The sequence below is a fragment of the Equus przewalskii genome, chromosome 26, assembly GCF_037783145.1.
Source record: "Equus przewalskii isolate Varuska chromosome 26, EquPr2, whole genome shotgun sequence".
In the NCBI taxonomy this organism is placed as follows: Eukaryota; Metazoa; Chordata; class Mammalia; order Perissodactyla; family Equidae; genus Equus; species Equus przewalskii.
Genome location: NC_091856.1, coordinates 31,319,818 through 31,339,387, shown reverse-complemented (window position 1 = coordinate 31,339,387; position 19,570 = coordinate 31,319,818). Strand labels below are relative to the sequence as shown.

The 19,570-nt window shown below is 57.4% G+C and overlaps 1 protein-coding gene across 21 annotated transcripts; it reads right to left on the bottom strand.

The window, feature by feature from the left end:
- Positions 1-3,566: 3,566 nt before the first annotated feature.
- Positions 3,567-18,855, bottom strand: LCN2 (lipocalin 2). 21 transcript variants are annotated; one of them, XM_070596559.1, is made up of 10 exons: positions 18,547-18,787; positions 16,549-16,587; positions 15,916-15,995; positions 7,300-7,471; positions 6,593-6,729; positions 5,349-5,428; positions 5,026-5,145; positions 4,695-4,796; positions 3,878-3,907; positions 3,567-3,762 (listed from the first exon to the last, which is right to left on the bottom strand). In XM_070596559.1, exons 3-9 carry the CDS (start codon positions 15,927-15,929, stop codon positions 3,885-3,887), a joined length of 648 nt encoding a protein of 215 aa, XP_070452660.1. In that variant the 5' UTR covers positions 15,930-15,995; positions 16,549-16,587; positions 18,547-18,787; the 3' UTR covers positions 3,567-3,762; positions 3,878-3,884. The 21 variants fall into 21 exon arrangements, with proteins under 21 accessions (XP_070452660.1, XP_070452659.1, XP_070452656.1 ...); XM_070596558.1 differs by having other exon boundaries at positions 15,916-16,065; positions 18,551-18,733; XM_070596555.1 differs by having other exon boundaries at positions 7,300-7,474; positions 18,547-18,726.
- Between the last annotated feature and the right edge of the window lie 715 nt (positions 18,856-19,570).

The following is a 19,570-nucleotide window of genomic DNA, read 5'->3' as shown; positions in this document are numbered from 1 at the left end:
CGTGTGCATCTCGCATCTCTGTGCAACCTCCATGAGTGAGGGTTCGCATCCACTTGCAGTGTCTGTGTCGTGTGTGTTTCCACCTGGGTGTCTGTGTGGTGAGTGTGTCTGTGTGCGCCTGGGCATGTTTCTGGGAACCTGTATGACTCTCTGAGGGTCTGTTGCTCATCCCGGTGTGCCCGGGAGTCTGAGTATTTATCCCTTTGTCTGTGGGCTCATACACAGAGTGGGTTCCTGTGATCCCAAATGTGATTTCACCTCTGAGAGCAAAATGTGTACCTGTGTGTTTTGGGGGGGTGCCCTGTGCTTATGGGGATAAATGTGTTTGAATTGCATTGGCACATCCACACATGTGACCTGTGTTTCTTTCTTTTTTTTTCTTTTTTGAGGAAAATTAGCCCTGAGCTAACATCTGCTGCCAATCCTCCTCTTTTTGCTGAGGAAGACTGGCCCTGAGCTCACATCCGTGCCCATCTTCCTCAACTTTTTATATGTGGGACGCCTACCACAGCATGGCTTCCCATGCCGTGCCATGTCTGCACCTGGAATCTGAACCGACCAAAGCCGGGCTGCTGAAGCGGAACGTGCGAACTTAACCTCTGCGCCACCCGGCCGACCCCTGACCTGTGTTTCTGACATGTCTCTGCACACTGGTGTGCTACACACAGACACAGGTGCTTCTGTGCTTGTCAGTGGACATGGGGCTCTGCTGTCTTGGTTGGTGAAATGCTATGGTCCCCAGAGAGGGCCTCTCACTGATCAGCCAAAGGCAGCGCCCAGCCCTCCTTCTCTCTCACCCCTGCTCACACCTCTGCCAGGTGCTGCCCCTGCTCAGCCCCCCTCTTTCCCAGGGAGGCAACCTAGCCTCAGAGAGTGCCCCCTCCCCCATCAGGGGCTCCCATCCCATCGTGGGGATCAGAGTCCCTCACCTTGTCCTGCTGGAAGTCAGACTCCATGGAGAAGTGGGTAGGGTCTGCTGGACCATGCAAGGCCCCCTGCAGGACGAGCCCCACCTGCAGCATTCAAGGAGCCATTCTCCTGGAATGGAGAAGTGGCCATTCTCCTGGAGCCCGAGCAGGGGCCTGGGGCTTGGGGTAGTGGTGTGGGCAGAGGGAAGCGGGAAGGAGAGGAGAGCAGAGGGCAGATGAAGCCAAAGCTTCATCCCCCATGTGGATGCCCATGTGAGGGCAGGGAGCTGGGGGAGTGAGGGAGCTGGGGCTGGGGGAGCAGGCGAGGTGGCAGAGGCCCCTTACCTGGCTGGCCCCTTCTCCACTCACAGAGGCCAGAGCTAACCTGCACCCTGCCCACCCGACTCCTGGGGTCAAGGCCCACACACCAGACCACAGGATAAAACAACCCCCTCCCCAGCCAGCCCCGATGGGGGTGGGGGTGTGCCTTGGTACTGCCTTGCCTGTGGGGTCCCTGTTCACCTCTCATTCCCCAACTCACAAGCTCTGCCATCATTTCTCTCTAAGCCGGGGGGCGTGGGCTGAATAATCGTCCCCAGAGATATCCGGGTCCTGATTCTTGGAATCTGTGGACGGTACTTTATTTGGAAAAAGGGTCTTTTCAGATGTGATTACATTATGATTTGAGCTGGAAAGATTATCCTCGATTATCCAGGTGGGCCCTAAACGGAATCACAAGTTATAAGGGGGAGACGGAGGGAGATCTGACCATGGACATAAGAGGGAAGGCCGTGTGAGGACCTCCGCGGAGAGAGAGGTTTGGAGATGTTATGCTGCTGCGCTCTTTGAAGAAGGTGGAAAGGACCACAAGCTAAGGGATGCAAGGAAGGCAGCTCTAGAAGCTAGAAATGGCAGAGAAGTGGGTTCCCCTTGGAGTCCCCAGGGGGAAGCATAGCCCAGCCAACGCTTTGATTTCAGCCCAGGGAAACTGATTTTCCACTTCTGGTCTCCAGGACTGTAAGACAAGAAACATATGTTGTTTTAAGCTGCTAGTTTGTGGTAATTTCTTTTTCTTTCTTTCTTTTTTTTTTTGAGGAAGATTAGCCCTGTGCTAACTGCTACCGATCCTCCTCTTTTTGCTGAGGAAGACTGGCCCTGAGCTAACATCTGTGCCCATCTTCCTCTACTTTATACATGGGACGTCTACCACAGCATGGCGTGCCAAGTGGTTGCCATGTCCGCACCCGGGATCCAAACCGGCAAACCCCGGGCTGCCGAAGCGGAACATGCAAACTTAACCACTGTGCCACCGGGCTGGCCCCTGTGGTAATTTCTTATAGCAGCCATAGAAAACTAATAAACCCAGTGACCCTGGGAGAAAACACAGAGCCCCATTTGTGCCCTGAGAGTTTGACCCTGGAAGGCCTGGCAGGCCCAGGTGGTGATGGGAAGCTGTGTTGTGTGGGCCAAGGCAAAGAACCTGCATCTGCTGCCTCAAGTAGAGCCCAAGGGCCAGGCGTGCTGGGTTCAGCTTCCCCCACTCTCGGCCAGCTCGGGGGCTCTGGCTAGTGGCCCCCTTGGTGCTCTTCTCAGTGTGGGCCTGTCTGAGCTCAGGTATGGCTCCCATCCCTCACTCAGCCCAGGCTGCAGCAAGCTGGTCTCTTCCTGGAGTCTGCTTCAGACTTCTGAGGCTGCGGCAGCATCTGGTGGGCCTCGGTCTCAGGCCTGTCCTGCTCCCTGGGGGCTCAGGCTAGGACTGCTCACAGCTCCAGTGTCTCCCCACCCCCTCAGCCAGTGGGTAGGTGTGCAAGTCTGCAGAGCAGAGAAGCCTAGGTTTCTTCAGAACCCCGCCTCCTCTGGCCTCTGACCTTGCAGGGGGAGAAGAGGCCACGGAGGGAGTTCCTGTGTGTGATGCAGACGTGCAGGAGCTGCAGCTGTGGCCTGCGGGTAGACAGGGCTTATCAGGCCCCTGACCCTGACAGCTAAGCAGTGGGTGCAGGCCTCAAGCCCTCGAATCTTCCGGAATCTGGATTCCTGGCAGCATATTCCCCTCCTTGCCTCCCCTGGCCCTGCCCCTGGTGATCAGCGGTCATGATGGAGACGAGGCATGGGTAAGGGACAGCACTCTGAATGGGGTCAGCATGGACACTGCCACCCACCAGTGGGGCCAGGAGGGTGAGCACTGGGCCCACAGGGGCCAGCAGAGGGGCAGGGAACCACCCCTGGCGACCCTTTCTGCCTGGCACAGCCTCAAGCTGGGCATGCCTCCGCCCCACCACTGTGCACCCTTCCCACACTGGCTGCCATCTTCCAGCATCCACAGGGTGATCAGAGGTGACAGCACCTCAGCCTTCCCAGGCCCCTCCAGCTCCCTGGCCCTGGCTGGGCCTCTGCTACAGGACTGTTGCAGGCAGCAGAGCATGGGCATGAGGTGTGGCCCCATCACTGTTTCCGCTGGATTGGATACCCCTTGAAGGCAGGGACATGGAGGTGGGTCCAGGGTTGGGAGCCAGGAAGTGTTCAGTGAAAGCTGGACTCTAGTTCTGCAGCCTCCATTCCCCACTGGGACCTCAGTCCCTGGGAGCAATGCTAATGTGAACCCACCCTTCACCCATCCTCCTCCCAGATGGCCCAGGGGTCAAGGAGCACAGACTGGGGGGCTGGGGGCTTGTGTTTATTTAGCAGGAAAGGAGGGGCTCCAGCAGTAGGGTGGCCTGGGGAGCAGCTGGTGGGCTGTGCTTCGGGAAGGGTCCCTTGGCTCTCTCACTGGTGTCCGGGCCGGTTGGGGCAGCTGAGGCAGTGCCCTGGGCAGGGGCTGACATGAGGGTGACGGGGGCAGAGAGACAGAAGGCACCTGAGAGGGAGACAAGGAAATCAAGATGGCAGCAAGCTTGGTGGGGAGCAAAGGCAGGCCCGAGACCCTGCCCCGCTGTACCCCAGCTCCCACTAGCCCCCCGAGCTGTACTCACTGCGCGCTCACTCTTCATCGATGCATTGATCTGTGGAGGAGAGAGTCGGTCAGAATGGGCAGGGGTGTGTGTGTGTGTATGTCTGTGTGTGTGTGATCCCTGACCACCAGGGCCCCTGTACTGCCCCTGGGCTGCCCCAGTCTGGCCCAGCAGCAGCAGATCTGGGGGTTCCCTTGAGAGATGGGGCAGCAGAGGGGTGGACGATGGGGGCAGCGGATTGGGAGAAAGGGCTGAGGACAAGTGGACCTGGGGAACACGCATTCTCCGGAGGAGGCAAGTGAGGCCCAGACGCTTGCTCAGGTACCCAGGCCTCCTGCCCATCTACCCACCGAGCCCTAGCAGCCCTTCAGCCTTGGGGAGCTCACTAGCTCTCTGAGTGGCCTGGCTGGAGCCCCCTGCCCAGGCCAGGCCACCTTCAGTCAAGAGCACCTCCCAAGTCAGTGGTGAGCAAGCCCCAGGCCAAGCCGGGGACAAGTGGGCCTGGGAGTGTGAGGAGGGAGTAGCCTGGGACAGCAGGACCTGGGGCATAGCGGGAGGTGGCCCTGGGCAATGAGGCAGGGGAAACTTGAACCTGGGCCTAAAATTCTCATCTGGGCAGGCCCAGGTGGCCTGTCAGGGAAGAATACTTGGGGCCGAGATCCCTGGGGGCCCCACAGACCCTTGGGTAAGGCAGAGTCTTCCTGAACCCAAAGTGGCTCCCAGGGGGCTCCAGTGACTGGAGCAGGGGACTGTGCCTCCTCTCCCCTTTCCCTGGTGGGGCAGCACCAGACCTGGACAGTCCCCACATCCCCTTCTCCTCTCCCCAACTGGCCCTTACCAATAGGGACCGGGAAGATGATATGATCATCGGTGAGGCCCAGGGATTTCGCGAAGCTGATGAATTTCTCCCTCAGTTCAGGGGTCAGCTCCTTGGTCCTCCCTGTGACCAAGACAGCCGGTGAGTGGCCAGCGAACACTCCATAAATATTGTTGAATGTGTGAATGAGGCCTCACAACCCCTCCTCACCCAGGGACCTCTCTCCCTGGCCTCCCAGGGGCTCAGAGCAGAGCTGGTGCTGGAGAGGACCTTGGGGGATGGGTGGGGATGGTCCTCTCCTCCCCTCTAGTGACCAGGAGCCGGGTCCCTGAGGGGGTGGGTGAGAACCCACTATAGAGAGTGGTCTTGAAGTACTCCTGGTTTTTGTAAACCTTCCTGAAGAACACGATGGCAAACTGGTTGTAGTCGGTGTCCGCCACGCGCACGATATAGCTCTGCACTCCAAAGTAACCTGTGGGGCGACGGTGAGTGGTCAGCCCACCTTGGCCGGGAGCTGATCCTTTCTTCCTGCCCCGCCCCCCACTTGTCTGCATGGGCTTCCCCCACCCACCCCGGACAGCACCTGTGTGGAGGGGCAGGGGGGTCTGTGCCCCTTCTAGGAGGACTCCACTCCCCCAAGCCCTTACCCTGGGGCCCACCTCACTGAGGACTCACGTTTAATGTCACCCAAGTTGAACTGGCCGGGCTGGGAACTTGGGATGAAAGTTCTGATCCAGTGGTCACAGTTCTGGTCCCTGGGAGAGTGAGAGATGGGTGGGTGAGAGGGGAGAGGACACAGGCTTGGACTGCCTGGGCTGGACGAGGTGGGGCCAGGGCTGCAGCTGAAGGGGCTAAGATTCTGATGCCTCTGATCTAGCCAGCCCATGACAGCCCAGCCCCCACCACAGCAGGGGGCCCTACCCCACCCAGCTTAGACGGACCTGGGTCCTCCCCTCTGAGCCTATCTCTGGCTGTCCCTGCCCGGTCTGCCCTGGGCCACGTGACCCTGCTTAGACCCTCCCTTCAGCACCTACTGTCCTTCCCTCTTCAGGGCTGTCTCCCCGCGGGGGCCTTCCCTACGTACTGTCGTACTGTCGCTCCCACCATGTTCCCCAGGCATTTATCCCTCTCTGTGGCCTCCCCTGGGGGATTCACCCTGTGAGGTTCCAGTCTTCTCTACGCCAAGGACACCCCTAGCTCTTGGGCCAACCCGACCTCTTGCCTGAGTCCCACCCTGTCCCCTGACCTCCCAAACTCCCCTCCTTCTGCTCCTTGCACCACAAACGCTTCTGTCCCGATGTCCCCAGGTGCCAGAGCCAGAAACCCACAGGAGCTGCATGATCCCTGGCACCCCACCATTCCTCTCCTGCTCGGACCTGCTCCTCACCAAATCCCTTTGGGGCTGGTGCCTGAGGCCCACGCCAGCATGGCACCTGCCCCCTTCCAGGCTGCTCATCGACTCTTGCTCAAGGCAGCCACACAATGGCTTGCTGCTTCCTGAAGGGGTCTCTGCCAGCCCCTGCCGTGACTGCCTCATGCCTCCTTCTGAGGCAGGTTGGCTCCTTCAAGGTCCAGCCTGGAGGCCACCCCCTTAGAAGCCCTGGATGAAGCCTGGGTGGGGTTCCAGGCTGCATCCAGTGACCCTCCTCCCACAGCGGGACACCCCTGCTCTCTCCATCTTGTTTCCCAATAACTGTCCATCCCCATTGCCATCTGTGTGTCTGCGCTGCAGTGACCGATAAATGCTGATCTAATCAAGAAGGAAAGAAGGGACAAATATGCGAATCCAGCACTGAGCAGTAGGACCAATGCCTGTCTCTTAGCTTCGGTCACTTCTTGGCTGTGACATCAGTCTACGCCTCGGCCCCATGGACAGCCCCCCAGGTCGCCATGTTCCCCAAGGAGGCAGTGGCTGTCACCTGAGCAGGATGGAGGTGACGTTGTAGCTGTGGTCTTCCTTCAGCTCGTAGGTGGTGGTGTACATCGTAAACTGGCCTTGTTCTTCTTTCTTGAATGCATTCCCGGCCACACCCACGACATACCACTTCCCCTGGAACTGCAGGGGGGCTGATGGCAGGCAGAGCCCGGGAATGGCCCCAGGGCCCCCCTACAGCTCCATCCCTGAAGGCACCTCTGGGCAGCCCAGCCTGGAACCAGGAGCCCCTCTAACTAGGCAGCAGGGCCTAGGGGCACTGGGCCCCTGGGGACTGGGCACTCAGACCCGAGCTGGGCCTGCATTGATGAAGCCAGCAGGATCTGGAGGCTACCAGGCCAGGAGGGAGCCCTGAGTTTTGCAGGGATGGGGTGACCCTGGGCAAGTAACCAGCTGGCCTTTCTGAGCTTCAGTTTCCTCACCATGCAGAGGGACTGAAGGTGTTCCCACCTTGCAAAGACTGTGGGGGTTAAAGAGAGTATGGGCCTGGGAAGGCCTGCTCAGGTGACCCTCTTGTTAGCAAGGTCAGGGTGAGATGGGGGCATGGGACATGGCTTCCAGAAGGGCACATTGAGCTGAAGCCTGGGCCTGGGTCTCCTGCCCAACACGGTTCCTAAGACGCTTCGGCTCTCTTCCGCTCTGCTTGCCTTCTTCCCCGGGCTCTCTCTGCAGCTCTCCCTCCAGGCCCCTCACCTGGTCATCCTTGAAGTCGGGCTGCAGTGGGACCCTGTCCAGAGGTGGGGCCGGGATCAGCTTTGGGGCAGGGTCCCGGGCCTGGGTCTGCAGGGCCCCGAGCAGGGTGAAGCCTAGCCACAGGAGACCTAGGGCCATGATTTCGGGGCCGAGGAAGCTGGCACTCCGGGAGCTGCTGGAGGAGGAGGAGGAGAGTGAGGAGCCTGGCCTGGAGGACCTTATTTATGGTCCACCTGTGGCTGGCCCACCCCAGGATGGAGTGATTCATCCTTTGCCACATCCAGGAAGGGTGAGGCAATTGCCAGCAACTCCTGCTGAAACACTTGGCAAGATTTCTGCCTCTTTCCCCGCTGGTCAGGATTGTGCAAGGTGGATGGGCAGGAAGGCCAAGGGGGTTGGGAGCGACAATACCTGAGCTCCTCACCTCTGGCACAGACAAGGGGTCCCTCCACACACTCCCTGTGGCCCTTCCCTTCGCTCTGGTTGGCCTCGTATGTGGGCAGTGGTCCCAGATGTGGAGGAGCTGTCCTCTGACCTCCAGGAGCCCCTGCTCAGCCCAAGCCCTGGCGCGGGGTCTGTGCATGGAGGCCCCCCTTCCTGCACCTGATGTAAGCAGGGAATGCCTCACCACAACAGACTGTGTGTTGTTTCCTGGTTCTCGGAAGGGACAGGGAAGGGTGGAGCCGCTGAGAGTGGACATGCCCAACAGGGAAGGACAGAGTATGTGCCCTGAGCTTGTGGAGCCCAGACTCTGGCCCTGGCACAGGGTAAGACCCCCTGAGAGGCTGACCTGAGAGTTGACCCCTCCCCTCCTCCATGCGCTGTTTGTAAGAGCAGACTGCAACTGACCCCTAAGGGACTTGACCTGTCCTGTGGCCAGTGGACAGATACCCCAAGCTGGGCACTGGAGCAGCACACGTGGCTGCTTGGCAAAGCAGAATGCCAAGGCTGCAGTCCCAGCTCCGTCCTGGTGGGGGGATGATGCAGGGCATGCACCTGCGCAGGGTGAGGCAGGCTGGGGGCCCGAAGGTGGGCTCTCCACCAGGCTGCTCTGGACACCAGGTGCTCTGGGTCACAGGGAGCACAAGGACTCAGCCTCGTCCTTGAGAGGTCATTGAGATCATCCATGTCTCCTGGCACAGCCTTGCGCCGTGCAGCCCAGTGGCTCAGGCCTGGGCCCCTGGAATTGTCCCTGCCATGGCCAATCCTAGCTCTGTTGTGGAGAAAAGCAGTTTCCTAACTGGGGGCTTGGTGGTCCTTAGGAGGCAGTAGTGGGCCCCAGCCCCTGTGCAGTGTCTCCCAGATGTCACCATGAGGGCCAAGGCTGTCTGGACACCTGACCTGAGGCTAAACTGAGGGTTCGCTGGCCTCAGAGGAGACTGACAGGACCTCAGTGGCTCTGCCCATCTGTTGCAGGAGACTGGCTCCCCCGGCCTGGGCTCTGGGGTGGCGGGTGTGAGGGAGGGGGCTTTGGAGGGGGTCCTGAGCTGGCGGGGAGGGTGCAGCCTCAGCCTCCCCAAGGCCGGAGAGGCCCCCGCAGGCCCCCTGTCCCCTCAGGCCCTGCCCTGCCTGCCCCTCTGGGTGATGAAAGGGCAGGAAGTAGAGGTGAGCAAAGCTGCTTTGGGGGAAGGATGTTGCCACCAAAGCCTGCACACCCTCTGGAGGTGCGAGTGGCCACCTCCCACCCCTCTCATCCCCGCTCACAGCCCCAGGGGCTCCACCTTTGCCCCTCTCTTTGACCTTAAAAGGGTATCCTCAGGTCTGCGGTGACCGTTGGATGTGGGGAGACCGATGGACGGAGCCCTGAAGAATTTTAAGTAGGAAAGGGGCAGTGTACTGGATCACCAAGGAGCCACTGGATGGAATATTCTAGACTCTGAATGTCAGGTGGTAGAGTGGCCAATGCTCTCCTGGTGTGAATTGGGGAGGGGGGTCAGGGCCTGGTCTGCAGCATATGAAAACCAGGGCCAGGTGCAGGAGGGGTGACAGCCCAGCCCAGGGACCCCACTTTGAATCCTGGCCCCTCTAGGTACTCTCAAATCTCTGCCCACCCACAGCCCCATCAGTTTCCCCTTCTATGAAGAGAGCAGCCCTGCAGATTCTTCGAGGCCATGCACACGCAGAGTCCAGGTGCACATGCACAGGGTGTCTCTACATGAGGTCACTGCTGAGTTTCTGACCAAACCCACACAGGGCCCATTCTTCTCCCTGCGCTGGCTCCAGGCCTGTCTCAGACCCTCTGGCCTTGTCTCTGTCCTCATCTCTGTGTGATCTTGGTCTCAGCTGATACATGGTGATGGCCATCTCATCGCCCCTTCCTTACCTGGCTGCCTCCCGCCTTCTCTCCTGGCCCACCCAGCCGAGGATGGTCATGGCCATGGCTGGAGCAGAGGTCAGACTGCCTCAGCCAATAATAGGCGGGTGTTGGGCTGGCTGGGGATGGAGGGCAGGGGATCAGCGGGGGATGCTCGCTGCATTCTGCCCTCGGAAGGGAGGTCCAGTAGGCTGGGCTGGGGATACAGGTGAAAAGCTCTGCCCACTGTCTTCAGGGTCCAGCAGGGCCTCGGGGGGAGGGTCAGCTCAAGGTGCATACCAGCCTCGCCCAAGCCGCGAAACTCAGCACTAGGAGGGTTGAGTGAGGACCGTGGTATAGACCTGTTGAGACTCAGGCCAACTCCAAGAGCTCCAGGGTGGACAGGACCCTGGAGGCCCCACTCTTTGCCCACCCAGTTCCCACTGGGCCTGAGCCCCTGGCCAAAAAGGGGACTCTTGGGTTCATACTGCCCAGCTGGGGACAGTCCCTGGGCCCCGGGGCTCTCAGAACGGTCTGCACTGCACATGTGGCACCGTGAGGGGCACACCAAGCACTCACCAGCCTCCTCTCAGCCCCTTTCTTGGCTTCTGCTGTGGCCTCTAGGCTGGTTCTGCAGGGCCACCCCTACTGACCTTCCCTCTCCCTCCAGGAACTCAGATGTCCTGAGTGAGGCCGCAAGAAGCCACACAGAAGCCTTGAGGCCAAGCCCCTCCTGGGAGATGCCAGAACAGAGCGTTCCAAGTCCTGCTCTGGGTCTCTTTAGCAATGGCAGGAACTTAAAAACCATCCACACTTGGGTTTCTCTATGGCAAGAAGCCAAGAGAACTCTGGCTGCTCCAGACCCCCAACACTGTCTCTGGCAGGTGGCTCTCGCCCCTCCATGTGCCCAAGAGGAGAGGCTCTCAGGGACCGCAGTGGCCTGTCCTCCCACGGAGCGGCCCGGGCTCCAGCCCTGGTCTAATCAACTCAGGAAGGCAGCATAATGTTCTCTGACAGTTCCTGCACCTCAGGAATGCAGCCTAACCTCCTGGACAGGTTTCTGGAAGCCTGTGAGCAGTGTTCAGCCCAGCCTCGGATGGCCAGGGCAAAAACAACCCTCTCTCCCCTGCTTGAAGGGCTGGGCAGGAGGTCCCCGCAGAGGGTGACTAGGCTTCTTGGAGCCAGGGTCACGCCTGGGAGGAGCCTACAGTCACGATGCCCCCAGGGGGCCCGTCACAGCCGCAGGAACTCTTCGTGTCCGCAGATGGGCCTTCCTTGGCTACTGCAGGTCCAAACATCCAGGAGGAAGTGTAAGTGAACAGAAGCGAGGCCATCTTGTTACGCAAAAGGGCCCTTTCCTAGTTAAAATATAATCACTGTAAATTCCTACACGCTTTCGTAATTTTCTGGCCCTGATCCTGTGCACATCCACTTGTTGAGCTGCCCTGAGAGCTTTGTTCCTGAGAAATCTTTTTTTTTTAAAGATTTTATTTTTTTCCTTTTTCTCCTCAAAGCCCCCCGGTACATAGTTGTATATTCTTCGTTGTGGGTCCTTCTAGCTGTGGCATGTGGGATGCTGCCTCAGTGTGGTTTGACGAGCAGTGCCATGTCTGCGCCCAGGATTCGAACCAACAAAACACTGGGCCGCCTGCAGCGGAGCGCTCGAACTTAACCACTCGGCCATGGGGCCAGCCCCCTGTTCCTGAGAAACCTTAACAAATTTTCCCAAGGAATAAGAAGGCCTCCAGGAAGAAGGATCACCTGTAGGATATTCATCATCCCTGGCAGAAGAACAGAACAGTGAGGGACCCTGGAGTCCTTCACGCCTGAAGGCCGACATTTCTAAACCCCCTCCTTATTGCCCGTTTTCCCGCTATAACTGCCCCAAGATTCTGTAATTCTTTAGGATGTTTTTGAGACATTAGTCTGCCATCTTCCGATTGTGCCAGCTAATTGGGTTAAACCTTCCTTTCTCGATCTCTAACTCATTGTGATTAATCAGCTCAGATTGCTCAGTAACAGAAGGACTGTTCAACGGGAGGTTCCTGCTGCCCTAGGGCCTTAGCTTGAGTGTCCAGTTTCTGGAAGCAGCTTCCCAAACCCACCTCCCACCTCTCATTCCAGGGCTCAGTGGAGGATCCCCCGGCTCCCGTCCTTTCCACCTGACAGGGGCCCTGCCTGTGGAAAAGCTCTGCAAGGCAGCCCCTCCTGACACCCTCACAACGTGCCCACTGGGTTCCTTCCTCCGGGGAGGTCCTCAGGGTCCACCAGGCAGGAGGCAGCATGAGGTCTGGGCCCAGGGCTGCCATCTGGTTCTGGTCCTCCTGTGAGTTGCCCAGTGTGGCCCTTGGCTGGGTGCTCCTGCCTTCCACTCTGGGGCCTGGACTCCCATGTGGGTGAGAGGGCCCATGATGGCCACAAGAGGGCAGGGGAGTGGAGGCCACTGCTCAGAGCAGGATCTGTAGTGGACGCTGGGCTCCTGTGGAGCTGGGCAGGGGGCACTTTTGTCATAGGCTTCTGCCTGGGCTGGCCTTGGCACTGGACAAGACATGCTCCTCTCAGCACTGCACCCCTCCTGCCTGGGCTGCAGCCTCTGGCACCCCAGGAAAGGGGCTTTTCCACCCCGACCACTCCTGGGTCTTCCCCATACTCCCTGCTCCCAGGCCCTTGACTGGGCCTCTGCTGGACACATTGAAGGTGGATTGAGTGAGAGGACGGACCTGGCTCCCCAGAAAGGGTCCTTCTCATTTGTGGCCTGAGAGCCCAGGATATGCCAGGGGAGCGCCCAGCCTAGGGGGTGGGGGAGTGGGTGCTGGAAGGGTTAAATGAGAACAAATGTCTGAGAGGTGCTCAGGCTCCTCCTGGGTCCTCCCTGGGTGCTTAGGGGGTGGGGGCTGGGGCCCGACCGAGCTATGGCCCTTCTGCCCCTCCCCATTCATCCCAGTGGCTGGGGTCTCAGCTCAGCTCCACGGCACCGTGTTTATTTCAGATGGGGCGAGGTCTGCGGCTAAGTCCCCATCCGGGTGAGGGCAGTCATGAGCAGGACTGTGACAGGCAGTGAGGGCAAGGTCAGATTCCAAAGGGAGAGCGTGTTCACCTTCATAAGAAGGGTCCGACCCAGGCCAGTGGAGAGTGGGGCAAGGGGCCGTGGAGAGTGGTGCAGGGAGCAGAGAACACCCACCTTGGCCTTAGCCTGGCCACTGTCCCTCTGTAGCCCAATCTCAGGGGGACAAGTTTGGGGGTCGAGGGGGAAGTTTGAGTTTCTGGGGACCTTGGGCTGGAGGAAGGACCTCTCTCTTCCCCCTTCTCATGACTCTCAGAATCACCTCTTAGGAGTGGGCAGCCTCTGCAGAGGCGTGATGGACAGGCAGAGGACGCAGAGCACAGGTCTGAGCGCTCCCTCTGGGCCCAGAGTCCCTCGGGTGGGCGCCAGCCTCCCCCAGGGTCAGTGCAGCCACAAGTGCCCCTCTCTAGGAACCAGCCTGGATCTGCCTGGATTGGAGTGACCCATGACTCCTCAGTCTCTACCCACACCCCTGCATCCCCCTGTCCTGGGACACTGTTAAGAACTGAATGTTTGTGTCCCCCCCCCCACCAAATTCATATGTTGAAATCCTAACCCCCAATGCAATGGCATTAGGTGGGGCCCTTGGGGTGATTAGGTCATAAGGGTGCAGCCCTCATGAATAGGATTAGTGCCCTTATAAAAGAGACCCCAGGAGCTGGCCTGGTTGCATAGTGGTTAAGTTTGCATGCTCCACTTTGGTGGCCTGGGGTTTGCGGGTTTCCAACCTGGACGCTCATCAAGTCATGCTGTGGTGGCATCCCACATACAAAAATGGAGGAAGATTGGCACCGATGTTAGCTCAGGGCCAATCTTCCTCACACACACACAAAAAAAAAGAGAGAGAAAGAGAGACACCCCCCCCCCCCCAGAAAGCTCCCTTGCCCTTCCCACCATGTGCAGTCACAGCGAGAAGACAGCCATCTCTGAACCAGGAAACGAGTCTCGCCAGACACCAAATCTGCCAATACCTTCATCTTGGACTTCCCAGACTCTAGAACCGTAAGAATTAAATTTCTGTTGTTTATAAGCCACCTAGTCTATGGTATTCTGGGTCTCCTTGTCCTGGGCCACCTCTCCCCACCCCCGTGGAGACCCTTGTCTTGGGCCTCCTCTTCCCCACATCACAGGTCCCCTACCCAGCCACACCCTGGGACTTCTCCCCAGAGCATGTTCTCCTAAAAGTGAATTTCCTACTTGTGGCATCTTCTGCAGTCTGGATAGGCTGAGAACTTCCCAAATCATCAAATTACTGTAACAAATTACCACAAATTTATTGGCTTAAAACAACACATGCCAAAGGCCAGAAGTCCAGAATCAGAACTCCACTGTGCTAAACTCAAGGTGTGGACAGGGCCACACTCCCTCTGGAGGCTCTAGAAAACTGTTCCCTGCCTCTTCCTGCTGGTGGGGGCTGCTGGCACTCGTTGGCTTGCGGCCCCAGCACTCCAGTCTGCCTCCACCTGCACATCGCGTCTCCTCCGTGTGTAATCTCCCTCCACCTCGCTCTTCCCAGCACACTTGTGCTGACATTTCTGGCCCATCCAGATAATCCAGGACGATCTCCTCATGTCAAAATCCCAACTTATTAAAAAGGTGAAATAATAAGTTAATAATAATAATAATAATGAGGAGGCAAAGAAGGAAGACAGAAAGGAGAAGGAAAAGAAGGGAAAGGCCCAACATTGGTTGAGAACTCCTGTCTTCTACTGTTAAAATATTGGTGAGCTGTGAAAATAATTTTATTCTTCTCTTACAAATTTGAAAACAGAAGGCACTCTGTGCTGTCTTACGAATCAGGAAGGAGAACATTGTGAATCTCCAAGAAAAGAAAAAAATCTGGACCATACCAAGAAAAAGATAGCTTGTTCTGTTTGCTTTTGAAGAGAATAATGCATGCATTTAATTTGTCCCCCTTAAAAATCGAACATTAGGACATTAACTATTATGAAATTTTAAAAAGCAGTAATAGAGAAAAAAATCTTGAACTTAATCATAGCTGCAAAGACTCTTTTTCCAAATATAGTTACATTTACAGGTTCCAGGAATTAGGACATGAATTTCTTTTGGGGAGCCATTTTTTAGCTTACCACAGTCACCTTGGCACATCGATCTCCTCCCCACACCCCAGGCCTGCTGACAAAGGGACTCGGGTTCATCTCAGGAGGGGCCCTGGGCCCTGAGTGGGCCAGCCTGTGCAGGCAGCTGCGGCCAGGCTGCTCAGAGAGCCCCTAGCATCCTGGGCTGAGGACCTTCAGGGCTCAGCTGTCCCAGGCAGGGGTCCTGGGTGCCCCGGTGGGTGCTGAGGCTGAAGTGTGGGAGCCTTGTCCTTTTGCCACTGTCTCCTCCTCTTCCTGTCACCTGTGTGGCTAAGGGCTCATACAGGCTCCCAAGTGCTCCCTCTGAGTGTGTGCTGTATTAGGAGTGGTGGGAAACAGGAGGTCCCCCAGACCTGGTATATCCCGGAGGACCCCAGACTCAAGTCCCTTTGTGACTATTGTCCCTTTGCCTGGTAGTCATGGACTGCAGGGTCCTTACCCCCCCAACCACAAGCCTCTCCTTCTATTAATTATACCCACGAGGAGCAGCGGAGGGAGGGAGCTGCTTTGCCCACCTCCCCGCCAGTGGCCATTTTAGAGAATCCCTGGGGAAGGTGGGGAGCTGACTTCTGACCTTGGAGCTTGTGGACTGGAGTCAGACTATTGCCACAAAAAGCCAAAAGGCAAGAGATGGGTTGCATCAGCCCCTGCTGGACAGCAGAGGGGTAGGCTGCCCAGGAGGCTGCCACTCTGCACGGGCAGGCAGGGGGGCCTGGTCTTCCTGGGGGCCCAGTGGACCTTGGAGAGGATCCGTACGAAAGAAGTCCTGGCTGTACAGCAATCTGGGCACCCTGAAGGGCCCCCTCATCCACCAGACCACTGATCTAGCATGAAACTGACTCAACTGCCCTGCCGGGCTCACAAGACACAAGAGGCTCACATAGCCTTAAGTATGAGTTCAGAGTGAGAAGGGCTGCAAAGTCACGAAGAAGTGTCCAAAGCAAGAATTTAGAAAGGAAACTACACAAAAACCCCAAAGAAAATGGAAGGAGAAAATGAAGTTAAATGCAGAAATTAATGAAATAGAAAGCTACCATAGGAACATCAAAGCCAAAAGTTGACTCGGGAGCCGGCCCTGATGGCCTAGTGGTTGAAGTTTGGCGCTCTCACTGCTTTGGCAGCCCAGGCTTGTTTCCTGGTTGTGGAACCACACCACTCACCTGTCAGTTGCCATGCTGTAGGGGTGGCTCACATTGAAGAACTAGAGCTTACAACTAGGATATACAACCATACACTGCGGCTTTGGGGAGGAGAAAAGGGAAAAAAAGAGGACGATTGGCAACAGATGTTAGCTCAGGGCAAATCTTTTCCTGAAAAAAGAAAAAATAATGTTGACTCTTAGAAAAGACTAATAACATAGATAGAAATTTGGAAAAATTTCTCAAGACAGAAAGATATAAGGCACAAATAACAGAAGAAGTAGAAATAAAAAAGAGATATATCTATAGAGGCCGGCCCCATGGCCGAGTGGTTGTGTGCGTGCTCTGCTTTGGTGGCCTGGGGTTCGCCAGTTCGGATCTTGGGTGTGGGCCTACCCACTGCTCATCAAGCCACGCTGCAATGTAATCCCACATAGAAGAACCAGAAGGACTTACAACGAGGATACACAACTACGTACTGGGGCTTTGGGGAGGAAAAAAAACAGAGGAAGATTGGCAATGGATATTAGCTCAGGGTCAATCTTCCTCACCAAACAAACAAACAAAGATATATCTATAGATTCTATGGACATTAAAAGGATAAGAGAATGCTATAAGTAATGAAATGGAAATTTCCAGCAAATTGTAACTTACCAAAATGGATTCAAGAAGAAAAAGGAAGTCTGAGTTGCCCTATAACGATCACAGAAATTAAATCAGTTAGGGACAAATTTCCCTACAAAGAGAACACCAGACAATGCAATAAACTGCACACATTCAACCTGCACAATTTGACAAGCTTTTAAAAAATAAACTTTTAATTTTAAAATAGTTTTAGATTTACAGAAATATTGTGAAAATACTATACAGAGTCCCCATATGCCCTGCACCCAAGTTTCTTCTATTATTAACATCCTACATTAGTATGGTATGTTTGTTACATTAATGAAACACTATTGATACATTATTATTTTTTATTTATTTATTTTTATTTTTTTAAGGTTTTATTTCTTCCTTTTTCTCCCCAAAGCCCCCCAGGACATAGCTGTGTATTTTTAGTTGTGGATCCTTCTAGTTGTGGCATGTGGGACGCCACCTCAGCATGGCCTGACGAGTGGTGCCATGTCCATGCCCAGGATCCGAACCAGCGAAACCCTGGGATGCTGAAGCAGAGCACGTGAAGCTAACCACTTGGCCATGGGGCCGGCCCCTGATACATTATTATTAACTAAAGTCCATAAATGACGCCGATTTCCTTAGTTTTCACATACTGTCCCTTTTCTGTCCCAGGATCCCATCCAGTTGTCATGTCTCTTCAGGCTCCTATTGAGAAACTGTGACAGTTTCTCAGACTTTCCTTGGTTTCCAGGGAAACGTGTCCAGAGAGCCCGAAGGAAAACAAAGAGAGGTGGTGTCATGGAGCCACAGAAGGGCATGTGTCCAGGAGGAGAGAGGCCACCAGGGTCAGATACCAAAGGGAGGTCATAGAAGTTATAGTCTGGAACAGGGCTCATGGGCTGGCAGGATCTGGGCTATGCCTGGACAGAGGCTCCATCCTCTTCCCTATACGGGAACCCTGGGTCTCAGCCACTTACCCCAGATGTCTCACAACTGGGAAGAGCACAGCCATCTCTGGGCTTTGCTCCAATTTGGGCCTAGGGCTCTGCCCAGCTCAGCCACAGCCCTGTGGTCCCCTGGGCATTAAGCAGTGCTGCCGTCAATGCTGGCCACAGATAGGAGGCCCCTGGCTGGAGTGAAGTAAGGGAGAAGCGGTGTAGGACCAAGGGCGGGAGCACTGGATGGCAAGCCAGGAGGTGTGGGCCTGCCCTGATGTCCTGCCAATTTTGGCCAGGAGGACAAAGGGAGACTGAGGCAAATATTTTGGTGGAGGGGCTAGTCATAGGGTTTCCTTGCTATATTTGCCAAAGGCTGAATCACCCCATGCTTGGGTGGAGCAGCCGCCAGGTGGGCAAAAAAATAGGGATCTCTAAGGAACAGGCCTCTCCAGCCTCCAGCCTCTTCCATTCGTTTTCCCATTTAATCCCGACACATCTCAATAGGAGACACTAATCCTTATTCCCATTTTACGGATCGGGAAACCGGCTTCATAAGGTGAAAAGGAAGCTTACGGTTCTCTCTCAATACCCATCCCCTCGACGCGCCCCCCCCACCTCCCCCGCCGTGCTGTGCAGGCAACAGGCTGCTTTGTAAGCAAGTCACCGTCGCCAAGCCTCCACCAGCAAAGGGGGCCGGGGATGCTGACTCAGCAGGGCAGGCGCGCCCACCCAGACAGCCCCTGCTGCTGAGCCAAGGCGGTCCACAGGCCCCGCCCGCTCAGGAGCCTCCGTCTCCTCAGGGGCTGAAGGAAGTGGCTGGGGCAAATCCCAACAGGGCGAGTGTCCCTGAAGCGGCCTCAGTTTCCCCGTCTGCAAAACGAGGCCAGCTCCCATAGTTCTCGAACGCTGCCGTTTCTGGGGACCCGCTCTCAAATGCTCGCCCTGAACCCCGAGACGGCACCTGCAGCTCGCGACCCACCCAAGAGTGGGGGAGGCTCCGAGGTCTCTTTCACGCCCCCATCCCGGCCCCGATCCCCCTTTCCAACAGGGAACCCCCGGAAAGCAAAGGTCGCTTCCAGCAGCCCCTCCGGGTCACCTGCCTCCCCGAAGCCGTCGTCCTCGCCTTCCGCGCCCGCCTCCACCGACACGCCCAGGTCCCGGTTGGGGCCCCACATTGCGGGCTCGGGCGCCGCAAGGGCCGCGGACGATGGAACAGCACCGGGCGGAGAGCCGGCGCCGGGCGGAAGGTGCAGGCGGAGGAGGGAACACGGCGCGGAAAGGGTGGAAGGGTGCGGCTGACAGCGGGGCCCGAGCGTAACGCAGGAGCCGGGGGGCCCAGAGCTCCGCCCATCCCGCCCCACCGCAAGAGCCCCGCCCCCCGCCGCAGCCAGATTCCGCCCCCACCATAATCCCGCCCCCGCCCGCCGCCAGACTCCGCCCCCACCGAGAAACCCCGCCCCCGCCCGCAGCCAGGATCCGCCCCCGACTAAGCCCCGCTTTCGCACCTCCCCGCGCGAGCAGCGCTGTCCCCGCCCCGCCTCAGACTCCGCCCCGCCCCGCCCACAACCTGTCCCGCCTTCAGATCTCCGCCCCTCCCCGTGCACCGCCCCACGCCCAGCGGGGCGGGGCCATCCCGGGGCTGCCCGCGGAGACGCCTAGATAGTTGAGGCTCCGGTCCTCAGCTAGGGCTAGCGGGCCGGGCGTGGGGCAGCAGCAGCCTGGGACCGGCCCCCCCCGCCACCCCGGCCTCATCCTGCATCTGGGGACCTGCGGGTCCGCGAACCGGCGCCTATGCGTGGACGAGATCTGAGACACGTGGTTTCTAAGGCCCCCTGTGTGTAGGGAAACTTTTATGGTTCGGGCCACCGAAGAAACGGCGCAGCGGTGCGGGAGGGCAGAAAGAGCCCGAGTGGCCGACGCCCGGCCACTAGTGGGGCGGGTCGGTCCGATTCCACGACACTCATGGGCCCGAAGCCGTGACCCTTTCCCTGACACTCTCAAGGGTTCTGTCTGTTTCGACTGGTTAGAAATTAGTAGCCATCTATTACGGACCACGCTGAGGCTCAGAGGCCACATGGCAAGTTATTGGCCGAGTTCCCTGCGTTCGGCCCGGGTCACCA

What these genes read in the sequence shown, in the direction of transcription:
- LCN2 (XM_070596551.1), bottom strand. Translation starts at nt 18,801, where the DNA reads ATGGGCGGAGCTCTGGGCCCCCCGGCTCCTGCGTTACGCTCGGGCCCC. An exon ending in CAACTTGGGTGACATTAAAC is followed by an intron (nt 5,146 to 5,348) that starts GTGAGTCCTCAG and finishes GTCGCCCCACAG; the next exon opens with GTTACTTTGGAGTGCAGAGC. An exon ending in CTTCAAGACCACTCTCTATA is followed by an intron (nt 4,797 to 5,025) that starts GTGGGTTCTCAC and finishes TCTTGGTCACAG; the next exon opens with GGAGGACCAAGGAGCTGACC.